Source organism: Cryptomeria japonica, chromosome 6 (genome assembly GCF_030272615.1).
Source record: "Cryptomeria japonica chromosome 6, Sugi_1.0, whole genome shotgun sequence".
Classification (NCBI taxonomy): domain Eukaryota; kingdom Viridiplantae; phylum Streptophyta; class Pinopsida; order Cupressales; family Cupressaceae; genus Cryptomeria; species Cryptomeria japonica.
Window position 1 is genome coordinate 440994678 of NC_081410.1, and position 12762 is coordinate 441007439.

Below are 12762 nucleotides of genomic sequence, written 5' to 3' on the forward strand. Positions count from 1 at the left end.
AAAACATATTTGGATCATAGGTAGTTGAAAGAGTCAGAAATGTAATATTATGCGAGTTATATTGATCATTTAAATCGACTTTCTATCTTTTCACATTAAGAAATAAAGGTTTTTTATAGAATAAGCATATTGACTGGTGGTCTTAGTAAACAAGGATAATAAGGGAAGGAATACATGCCTATTTCCAGTGGTGCCAAGTAAATACATGAAATCATAATGATAAAACATTCATTGATCCCTATGTAAAACTGTAAAAAAATATACCTTTAATAAAATAGCCTAGTATGGTGACAAAGTCCAGTAATTGTCTCTTTGAGATGGGAATTTGAAGGCTTTTGTCAAAACCAGTCTTGTGCTGAAAGCCCATCTTGAAGCTAGATTTCTGTAATTTTCTGGCTTTTATTACCAGCTGTTTGCAAAAATGTCTTTCAAGTGGAAATTCAATCCCTATAGGGACTATTTAGTCCTAAAGAAAATTCATTTTGTCCCTATAGATTTGCTCATATCTTGCAATTTAGTCTTGAGTGGAGGTCCAATAAGTATAAAGACAAAATTAGGTCCTTATGAATTTTTATTATTCCTTTACAAGCATTTCACTTAGGTGGAGGTTCAACCTCCATAGGGACTGATTATTCCTCATGAAAATTCATCTTTCCTTTGCACTTTTATTCCAAGGGGGAAAATCGATAATGATAGGGACAATTTTGTCCTCGTGAAATTCATAGTACCTTGCGAGTAATTTTCTCAGTGGAAATTCGACCTCCATAGGGACAAAATTAGTCCCTATAAAATTTCTTACTTCTAATGCAAACCGCCATAGGTAATTTTATTTCTAGGCTTGGAGTGGAACACTGAACCTCATAGGGACTTCTTGATCCTTATTTTTTTTGTCCTTATGAAAATGCATTTAGATCTTGTTCATATCCTGTTGGAGGATCGATCTCTATAGGGACAAGTTAGTCCCTATGAATTGCTCATAGTGAAGGTCTGTTTTCATAAGGACTTGTTCATCCATGACCTCCCTTAGACTTATTTTGCCTCCTTTCATCCTTTACCTGGAGTAGAAATTCGAATTCCATATAGATAAAATAGATCTTTAATTCACTTGATTATGAATTTCCTTTGCCTACATTCGCATTGGTTGTCCAAAATTACTTTGTTCATTCAATTCCCCAAGTGGAAAATCGATTTTCTTAGGGACTTTTCTCCTGTTCATCACAAAGTCCACAATCAATCTTGCAATAATTTCATCACTAAGCTTAAAGAGTAGAAACTCGACCCCTATGAGGACAAATTCAAACCAAGACAAATTTACACCTTGGACGACTTCCTTGCAATTTCGCAACCTTAACAACATTTCCTAATTGATTGAATCAACCTCCCCTCACAAGTAAAGGCTAATGACTATGGAAACTATTGCCATTCCAAGACAACCTAAGCAAAACATCAACCTAAAAAGAGAAAAAGTGGGGGTCCCCATATGCAATGGGTCGATGTGTGGAAACGTCACAACATCTAGCGCCACCTCGAATAAATGTTCTTGAACATTTCAAAGATAAAGACTCAATCCATACCTAGAACCTTCGGATGATTCAACCCAACCTATCAAGAGACTAGGAAAAGTACTCAAAAGGAAAGAAGAATCCCGAACTGGATCAAGGCACTTAATCTTTGATTACCCAAGTGTGTGCGAATGATAACTGTGACTAGCTACGTGAGTAGTCCAAACTCCAAAAGCATCTTGGATAGAGCCTTGTTGCCAACGAGCGTCCATAGCTCCAACGAGGCTATTGTTGTAATCTCACGAATATTTTCATTCATTTTTTTCTTTTCTTGTCTTGATTTTTCCTTTTCTTTCTCATTTTTCTTTCCTTATTTTGATACTGCTTTATTTTTCAACTTTTCGTACTTTGCAATTTGGCTCGTAAGCAATGAAGCTCACTTGGGTTTGAGAATCACAGTGACATTGAAGCAGGATTTAAGATTTTCACTAGCCATGACTTCACCTAAGAAACCACAGTGACTCAAAGCAATTAAATTGTGTAAAATATAGTAATTAGAAGATTTCAGTATTGAGACACAATAAGGGATTTCCTTCCGATGAAATTGAAGAGGAACAACTCGGATTCTAAAGCACTTCAGAAATATATATCTAGGAAATTGACTGAACATAAGATCCAAAATGTGCCAGTGCATGTTGAAAACAACACAAACGCCTTTCTCACAAATGAAGGCTCCTACTTAGGACACCTACACTAAGCGAACCACCCAAAGCAAACTAAAACTGAAAGCCAACTAAGCTAAAGCAAGCAAACTACTTGAGCCACCTAACAATTTCGAGCCAAATGACTCAAAGCAAATTAAGAACAAGGCTCAACAAAACAACCAAACTAAAACACACCCAAAAGAAAACCTACTCTAAACCTAAACTATATACAAGACTCCTAGACCGAACACAACTCGAAAAACCGACCTATATACAGGACTTCAAGTGGTTTCTTAGAATGTGTAACATGAGCATGGCAAAAGCGATTGGCCGAAGTTGGGCAAATTCATCCTTAAACTCAGAGAAGCAGACTCACAAAACATTTCTCGTACTCAATTAGTTCCTCATGCAAGATGATCAATTGTGGCAATGCATCGGGTCCATGGTCAATCCAAATGCAAGTTGTTTTTCCTAACTCCCCATAATCAAATTCATAGCATTCAAAATTAAGAGCAGGTAAAGAGACAACCTGTTGTGTTTCATCTTCTAAGGGAGATCCTTGCGTGCTATGCACCAACTCATCATACGGAAAGGTATCCTCAGCTGCTTCAAGAGGTCGGCATTGGTGATGTACAATTCCATGAGCATACACAACATGCTGATTCTCACTTGCAAGTTCTTCTTAAAATAAACTTAGTGCATACACAACATCCTTATGCAACTCTATGAGCATATCTTCAAAAATTAGGGACTCCTTGATAGGTTGATATTCAAAAATTTCCTCTAGTTGATCCTCAAATACAATCTCAGGCAATATTTTATTGTCAAGCAATATCTCGGGAGGCCAGAGTTGACGATGAATCATATCACTCGCCACAACTTGATTTTCTTGAATTTTTTTTTGCAGTAATCTCATTTGTACTTCCTCCATGAGATCTTTCAGCGCCCTTTGAAATAGCATTGTGGCAATGACGTTTTTCAGTGCCCCCTCGAATTGCTCCTCATATTTGGGCTCACTTGAGATCTTTCAGCGCCCTTTGAAATAGCATTGTGGCAATGACGCTTGAAATTTCTTACAATTCGTTCTCAAGAATCACTTTTTGTAGCATGAACGAATATTCTTCAAGGAATTCCTCCTCTTGCAATGGGCTTTCCTCCTTGAGTGTTGAATCAAAACTTTGATCATTACTTATCACTACCTCTTTAGCTTGAATGTTTTCCTCACTACATCTTTCCTTGGTTGCAAGGTATGCAAATTTGTTTTCCACAGTAGCAGGTTGACTGTCAAGCTCAATTATATTATCTTCAATGCCAGATGATGTGTAACACTTCCTTCTTTAGATTTCAAGCTGATTTGTTGGAGGTGAGCTTTCCATGATTTTTCTAGTGTACATTTTTGATAATTCCTCCAAACTCAACTGCACTCTAGCCTGGTGAATAGCTTCCATGCATGATGCACATGTGAATTCGGAGTGGGGTACATTATGAATCCTGCACCAGCAAGGGAGCAGGATTCCTCTACGCACAAGTCCTTTTCAATATTTAACCCTTCCTTGATCATCTCTTTGAACTTCATGAAAAACTCACTTTCGTTAATTGGAGACTCAGGTTTTGCTTTTGAGAGTACAACCGGTTCATGTACCTTTGAGAAAGAAATTTCCCCTTGCAATGCTAATTTCATCCTCGACAGAAATGTTAAACAATGCATCTCAGTGTGTCCACCTGTGTTATGAATTCTACAATTATTCCTTGATGCAAATTCGGACAATTTTAGATGTAGTTGTTCATTCAGATTCCACCAAAGCTTTAATTTTTTTAAACTATATCCTTGTTCTCTTGATAATCACAAGTCACGTGACAGGGTTGTCTAGACTGTGGATATGCTTTTTGTCTTCTCTTGTATGTATATCCATAGGATTGACAAATGGAGTTACGAAATGAATCAACAGAGAAGAGGTGAAAACGTGACAGTACTAATGCATGAAAAAAACAAACTCATGTCATAGCAATATAACCAAACAGCTAAGTTGTTGGTACGGGTACGGGCACGGGTACGGGTCCGTGGGTACGGTACGCTGGTACGACAATTTTTTTAGGGGGGGGCTGGGTATGTATGGGTACGTCCGTACAAAAAATGTAAAAATCATAAATATATACATATATACACTCTAATAAGTAGAAACAAAAATTAAATTTAGAATCCCACATATCATCCATATGCTAAACAAAACTTGGAACTATCATATATGATTCATATTGATATAACTATAAGTCTATAACAAAATTACAAATTTACTATAAGTCTAATCTAATATGAAATATCCATTTGTCAAACTTTGAATGTTATGATAGATATCGAATTCATTGTTCACTGGCTCAACCGTTCAACAATAAAATAACACAACTAATAATCAGCAATAGCATCAGATGGGTCACTAGGAAGATCAAGATCAACATCATCATTGACATTAGATGATGTAGGTAGAGTACTGGAACCACATGCAGCCTCACTGCCACTTGCACTAGCAGCACATTGGCTATCAGACTCCCCAGAAAGTAAAGATTGTGTGGCAGCTGAAAAATCCAAATCAGTTTGCTCTGGATCTACATCCCAAAACTTTGTGCTCCCATCCTTGTACTCATGTTGTTTATGAGTAAGAAGGTGCAAGTTTGAATGCACATAAACGAGCTCTTCTGCCTTGCTGCCAGTCGGTTGCGTTTCACTAAGTGGATAAAGGAGTATGTGCTCCAATTTCGCTCAGATGAAGAGGAACTAGCAACCTATTGAATAATTGACACAAAGTGAGAGGGTGACAATTATAAAATAGTAAAAAATCTAAATTTAGAGAGCAATAAAAATTAAGAAACTTACTTGCGATAAAACTTTGATTGCAAGAGTTTGAAGGTTTGGTGATGTATGGCCATTGAGGTACCACCAAGCATGAGAATCCTTTTTATACTTGTCACGGAGAGCGGAAACACTTTGACCATTGGAGGCTACAAAATCAGCAAACTCACTTGTCATTAAATCCTCCATTTCAGAATCTGGGAAGAGTTTAGTAAGTGCTGTCCTACACCCTTCACTGACTTCTGAATCTCTATATGGTGGTACCCTTGATGGCTTAGCAAGCATTTCATCACTATAAAATTTGGGAGTCAATGCAAATGCAAGAAGATGTAGTGGGGTGGTCATTTTGTTCCACCGCTCAACACAAATTGATTGAACCTCTTTGAAGAAAGTTTCTTCGGGATCTTGCTCTTTTGCATTGATGATGGCTTTCATTTTCTCAATCATCGAGTCAATGCCATCATATACCTCTCCCAAACATGGGTGATCCATGTTAGTATAACGGATCATACTTATGATGGGCTCAGTGAAACTCAAAAGATATTCCACTCGATCCCACCAAGTGTCATCTAGGATCATGCGCTTTACATTTGCTGCCCTTTCAGTATTGGATTGCCTCCATAGGGACCAACTTTGACAAATTACCATGCTAGCAAGTGGCTGTTGCACCTTCACAAGTCGCCTCAAGACGATTGTGTTGGATGCAAATCGGGTCTCGGCAACCTATTCAAAAATTAAAAATAAAAATTAGAATACAAAGAAGACATGATAAAAAAAAAAAAATTAAGTAACCATCAAAGTGAAATGTAGATTTTAAAAATTGAAGTGTTTCAATTACCTTTAGCAACTCCAACTGTGAAAATGATCTGAAAATGGCTTGTGACATGTTATGGTTTGTGATGAACATTTGGATCTCTTCAGCCTCAACATAAATTTGTTTGATCCAATCTATTTTCCTGCCTATCTTTTGTAGCATGAGGTTGAGAGAGTGGACAGCACAAGGTGTCCAAAATATGTGTTCAAACCGTGTCTCAATCAACATACCTGCAGCTCTACAATTCTTTGCATTGTCCGTTATTACTTGGACAACATTTTGAGGTCCCACATCCTGAATGCATTGTATAAGGATGTTAGCAATAAATTGTGCATCCTTCACCTATCCCTCACAATCCACAGCTTTCAGAAACATTGCCCCTTTAGGGCACACTGCAATTACATTAATTAATGGCCGATTTTTGGTATCCTTCCATCCATCTGAAATGATGGACACCCCTGTTTGTTTCCATGAATTTCTAATGGGAGCCAATGCATTGTCTATGTTTTTTACCTCCTTTGCTAGTAAGGTGCTACGCACCTTCTCATAACCTGGCCCTGTGTACCCTTGTGGAGCCTCGTTTACCTTTCTCAACATATCCTGCCAATATGGTGATCGTACCACATTAAATGACAAACCGTTTGCATATAGACATCTTCCAACGGATTGATCAGCAATCTCTCTAGCATCATTCTTAAATGCTCTCTCTAATGGTCCCCTGCTTCTCTTCACAATAACAGGTTCTTCACTAATTGGGTCCAAGAATGGGTGGCTCTCTACCACGATATCAGGAAAATCGCTATAAGATGGAGAAGTAGGGGGCCTCTTTGATTTACTTCCTCTTCCTGTCAACAAAGGATGGTTTGAGGCACGACCAACTCTTGCATCTGCTTCCTCTTGCTCTCTAATATATCCTGCTATTTCTTGAGGTGACATCCCATTTCCATCCTTTCCTAGACATGGTTTGATTCCTTGTTGGGGAATGGCACAAAAATGGGCTTTGACACGACTGTAGGAGCTAGTTTTTTTCGTACTATAGAAGTTGCATATCCATAAAAATGTTCCACCACCTTTTACTTGGTCTATTATTTTGACATATTTCCATAAAGGTGAATTTGGGTCAGTTTTGAAAGTCCGTTGAGGAGTAGAGCTAGTAGTCGTTGCCATTATGATTTCTACAACAAATTAAAAAATAATTATTAATATTTAATAAATTAATAGTAAACAATAGATTCTAAATGTTAAATATATAAAATTAAATTTAATAATTTATTTAAAATGAAAGTAATTAAATTTTAATTTTTAATTACACAAATTATTATAGACTATAGTTTGTTTAATAGTTTGTTAAATTGTTTGTAAACAAACAATTTAACAAACTCTTACACAAACTATAGTCTATAATAAATAGTTTGTCAATCATTTTTGCTACTTCAAAATTATTTTACTGGTTTTTTTTTTGACTCACCATTATTTAATGTTGTAGAAGTGTACTATTGCAGTTCATATTTATTCAAAACTGCTAATGATTGAAGGTAGTACATATACAATGTTCAATATTTTCTTTTTGACTTTACTGCAGCTGATGGGCTTAAGTTTGGGAATAGTGTTTATTGGATATCTTTTGACGAGAAATATGCTCAGAAGGTATGACATATCAGAGTCTTTCCTGCCCTAAGTGTCTATACTAAGCAATGATGCACTTGTAGCTCATTATATGTAGATATCTATTTTAGATTGTTATTTGACATCTGGCTTTCCCTTGTTAATATTTAGCAGAAGTTCAAGTCATCAAATCCTTATGGGATTCAGTATACGTTTCACCTTGAGGTATAAAACACAATTGCTCTCTTTGAGTCTTTTCTTTATATATATGTTTTTCTGTAACCTATTTGAAATATATGCTTCAATAACCGTGTTTGGGAAAAGAAAATAAAATTGGAAAGGAAATGTCTCTTCTTGCATACAAAATTGTTTCTGTTAGAAAAATTACTGCTTACTGATTCCTAGGTCCTTTTGCGCACTTGAAAGGCAGATTAGGGAGGAGATGCCATGATAATATATTGACCACTAGGACTGGTAAACTACAAAAATGTCAATGGAAGCTATGCATCCTTTTATGCTTGTGGATTATATATTTGCTGGAATGTGAATATAATTGAATATATTGAACTAAACCTTTTTTTTTTCCATTGTTCCTTTGGACCAATGATGATCTGGAGTTCATTGTAAGTCAAAGATCTTCTTTCCCTTGTTTGCCAGACTATTGACAATTCCAAGCAAGAACTTACTGGGCAAGCTTTTATCCTCAGACAGTTAATGGAGATGCAAGCTGAAACATACTCTTTAGTGATATAATCTTTTTAGTAGGTCGCTTATTTCAACTTGGCAAAGATATTTTTTGACAAGTTTGATTATACAGTTATAGAAAATTTCTTTGTGATTGTAGAAACATGGAAAATTTCCCAGTCTATTGTCTTTTATAGGGGTATTATTATTTCATTTCAAGAGAGAATTGCACATCTCAAAATTCCAAGTTTTTTTATAGATAATTTCCACATGTATTTTGATGAAAATAAGACTTCCCAAGGAGATATAATATCCTCTTTCCTTTATATAAGTTAAGACTTAATTTTGTGACCTTAATGTTTCTAGGCTTTTGGTGTCTTTGACAATCCTTTTATATAAGTAATGCATACCTTTTGTATTTTTATCAATTTTGCAAAGTCCCACTTTTAATTTTTTCTTGGATATCGAACTTGGATTTTTTGAAGCCATCGTCTTCCTTAATAGTTTAGAGGTAGGAACAAAGTACCTTGAATACCCTTTATGGTGGTATGTGTAGATTTGTACTAACATTTAAGACAATTAAAATAGATTGCCTTTATATAACTCAATGAGGGAAATTTGCAATTGTCTATTAGTTGATGATACGTATTCGGGAAAATTGGTTTATCTTATCAAACTTGAGTTGACATTGCACAGGATGGAAGTACAGTATAAACTTGCATTAGTGCTATATGATTTTCAGTTCTTGCACTGTGTAGGGAAATGCAAGACCAAGAAATAGTGATCATAATTTAATATTATTTTAATTTTTTTATTAAAAAGTTAATCATAGGGAAGCAGGGAAAGAATGTTTGGAAGTAAAGTATAAACTTGCATTTAGTGCTATATGATTTTCAGTTCTTGCACTGTGTAGGGAAATGCAAGTCCAAGAAATAGTGATCATAATTTAATATTATTTTATTTATTTTTATTAAAAAGTTAATCATAGGGAAGCAGAGAAAGAATGTTAGAATGGTCAATTCCTGCTGAGATAAATGAGCTTTGGCAAATCAGAAGCATCTCTAAAAGAGTAGGATTAAGATTACATCAATATGAGCAGCAAGAAGTCTCAAGAAGAAAGAGATCCCAGCAAAATACTATCACTATGAATCAAGGAAAACAGTAAAGTGAAGGAAAGAAAACTTTCGCTATAAAGTAACATGTAAGAGAATATTCCAGTAACATCATAAATTGCTGAAAGATAATAACTGTCAAAGCTTATGGCAATCCAGCACTCTTAAGAAGCACATTTAGGTGGTATCCCTGCTTTTGTGGATTTGGACAGCCTTTATTTCCAGGGATTTGGCCCTCCATAGTAGCACCTTCTTTTTCACAAATGAGCCAAGGAGTGTTTGCAGTATGATGTCTTAAATTGTAGAGGCTGAAATGACAGTCTCCACCTCCTACAAAAGCCTCCATTGTGCTCTTCAGCTTGTAGATGGCTTGGTGTTTGGTACTGATGTGCTGATTGTTTTGCTGCATTGCCTCAACAAGGTGCCATTATTATGTGTCCTATCCTGCTTTTTCATACATTGGTTGGATCAGTGTTTGTATATACAAATGCTTTAGAGCCTCCTATTACAACCAGTTCAGTGTTCAACAAACTCCAGGACTATCTTCTGGGTTTATAACTTTGGCTCACAAACAATTATGGGTATCTCTAGCAGCTGGAGATTAAAAATGCAATAGCAGTTTCTTCATAATTTGATTGCATGAAAAGGACACCCACTAGGATGTATATCTCCTGAGGTTTACATCTCCAAATTGCTAAATTGTGTCAAGATATGTTTTTTGCAGTCAAATAATGATTCCGTCCATCAAGATGATTGCTAAAATACTTTTCTAACACACAACTGATTTTATGCGTGCTGAATAAACAGAGATATGGACTACTTACACAATAAAATGTGATTGTAGATGCTTGGTTTAGCAACAGGGGAAGGAGTTGACTAAAGATTATATTCCACAGGCGGAAGCATATAAGAAGGGAAGTTGAAGATTATGCACTTTACTAGAATTCTTTGTTTATGTCTTACTAAAATTATTAGAAAATGTTTTAATGATATCTTCTTATAGCATTCTGCACGAACTCAGCAGGAGTAAGGCTGAAGTCCAGATCCAAGCCTCCTTTATTGTCATGAAAATTGTCAAGGCTAAGGATCAACTCTCTGATTTGATAGGTGCTTTATATTACTTGTTATATACAAGGACAAGTTTTTTCTTATGGGCTCAGTTTTTCTCACAGTTTCCCTGTCTCTCTAATCAAGTCTATGTTGAATCAAACAAGTGGTCCTATATATATCATTGCTCCAAAGATTGTCTAAGGACACCCTTGGGGACAGAATATTAACTTCTGACGGGCATATAGGTTCCACAACATATACTAAGGAGATGGCCCATCTGGTGTATGGATTCTTATGCAGTAGGTCCACAACGCAGGGCAAAGTCTTAGATGCCAGTCCTGTTTACTTTCTCTAATTGTCTTTATTTAAGATGTTTCTAAGGAATTTATGAATAGCTTCAGTTTGCCTACATGATGTTGAATGTGTAACTTCTCAGCTAATCTCTCACATGTTTTTAAAACATGTCTGATTGTAATGTTAAAAAGGATACTGGATTGTGAAGTGATTGGATTAAGTATAAACTTGGAAATTGTAGACCTTTTAGTTGAGGGCAATCATATCGCATGTACCTATTTGGTAAAATACTTGGTGATTGTCATTGTAATGATGAAGGTATGTCTGTTAGAAGATATAGGTGTTGGAAATATCGTCATTGATGTCAAAAGCACTCAGTTGTGATTGTTAGACTCCATCATTGATGTCAAAGGTGAGATTGTATATAAAAGAATGTTTAAAAGGTTGTCATGATTATCATTGATGAAAAATAAGATCAATGTCAAAGGAGAAGTCATACCATTTAGATTTAATAAGAGAAATACAATGATTGTCTTTCTTTTGGAGACACTGGTAGTAGTGCCGATGAAAGAGATGCTGAGCAATTACCATTAAGAAAGGTAGAGAACTTATATTCAGACTAAAGAGCAGTGACAAGGGGTTACTCTCAGATTTGCAAACATCCTCAGAATTCCTCAGAATCAATCTGGTAAAAAGTTGCAAATAACTGTCTATAATTTTAATCAGAGAATCTGATATAATCATGACTGCAATGTGTTCCTGATTGTTATATTGCTTGAATGTAGTTTGCAGCGATTTTGTATATAATACGTGGTGAGACAAAGTCTGAAGTGCAGGTTAGAAGTAAGATGGGACAGCAAGTAATACTGACAAAAAAACAAGGCACAGTTTAATGACAGAAATGATATTAATTCAGGAAGTGATTAATATATAATAAGCAAGGTTGATTTATTTAGCAACGACTCACATAATATCTCACAAATTTTTAATAATATTACACATTTGATGTAATAAAGGTGGCAGATTAGAGACAACGTTTTAATAATGAACTAATACAAGTCTTAATGACTTGTTCAAACATTGACTTTCTGACCAAACATCATTTAAGAAAAGGTGCGTTTATTAAGAAGTTAATAAAGAAGCGATTCAAATATAAGTTAGTTTGAGATGTAAAAAAAAAGACGTGGCAATTAAAAGGAATAATTAACATTTAAATTATTCATGAAGAGGTACGATTCATTAAGGAATATAATTCTGTTTTAAGAAAAGTGAAAATTAAATTAACTAAAAGAGATATCAATGGGTATGTTTATAATGAAAGAATACCTCTGTTAGAAAGAGTCACGATTTTTAGAAGATATAAATAAAAAAGGGGAGATGCAGTTCTTAGTTAAGAGTGAATATGGTGTGTGTGGAGTTTGAAAAGAAAGACAGATTGAAGGTTTACACCCAGCGTGTGTAAATAAAAAGAAAGATAATTTTAGAAGAAAATAAAGAAAAATATAAGGACTGTTGTCTAAGAGCAGACATAGAAGAAATAAAGTGATAAAGAAGACTCCAATACAGTGTGTTGAGTGAGTGTGTTTGAAAATATGATGTAAGAAAAGAATGTGTAGAGCGTGCTGGGTGTAAATAAGAAGAGATGCGGGAATAAAAGTTAATATCAGATTTGCATCTACAAAGCTATTAATGAGAAGGTAAAATCAAGATCATAAAAGACAGGTAGAAGGCAGATCTGTAAGAAGGATTCATTCCAGATTTATAAAAAGAGTTTATGGAAGGGTTATAAAGACTATATGCTGATATAAAAGAGAAATATATGCAGATATAAAAGAGATGTATATACGATATAGAAGAAGAGTATATGCAGATTTCAAAGAGGAATTCATGCAGGTATAAAGAAGATCTATATGCAGATATAGAAGAATATGAAGATGGAATTTAAGAAGAGTATATAATTCAGACTTGTTAATGAATGTAAATTGTAGAAATCAAGTTGTCCATCACCAGTTGTAGTAGCAACATTCAGAAGGTGGAAACAAAATTCAGAAGTGGGAGTTGGTGCTCACAAAAATCAGATTTGGGAGTTGGTGATTCCAGTGGGTTGTTGCTCACAAACAAACTTAGGGGTTGGTGCCTACAAACATTG

The 12762-nt window shown here is 35.3% G+C and overlaps 1 protein-coding gene across 3 annotated transcripts in view; it reads left to right on the plus strand.

Moving 5' to 3' along the window:
* LOC131037527 (mRNA cap guanine-N7 methyltransferase 1) overlaps positions 1-12762 on the plus strand; it is a 127137-nt gene that overhangs the window by 46611 nt on the left and 67764 nt on the right. For all 3 annotated transcript variants that reach the window (XM_057969685.2, XM_057969684.2, XM_057969686.2), the window contains 2 exons: positions 7451-7515; positions 7648-7698. In XM_057969685.2, coding sequence (XP_057825668.1) covers positions 7451-7515; positions 7648-7698 — 116 coding nt within the window. The remainder of the gene's footprint in view (positions 1-7450; positions 7516-7647; positions 7699-12762) is intronic.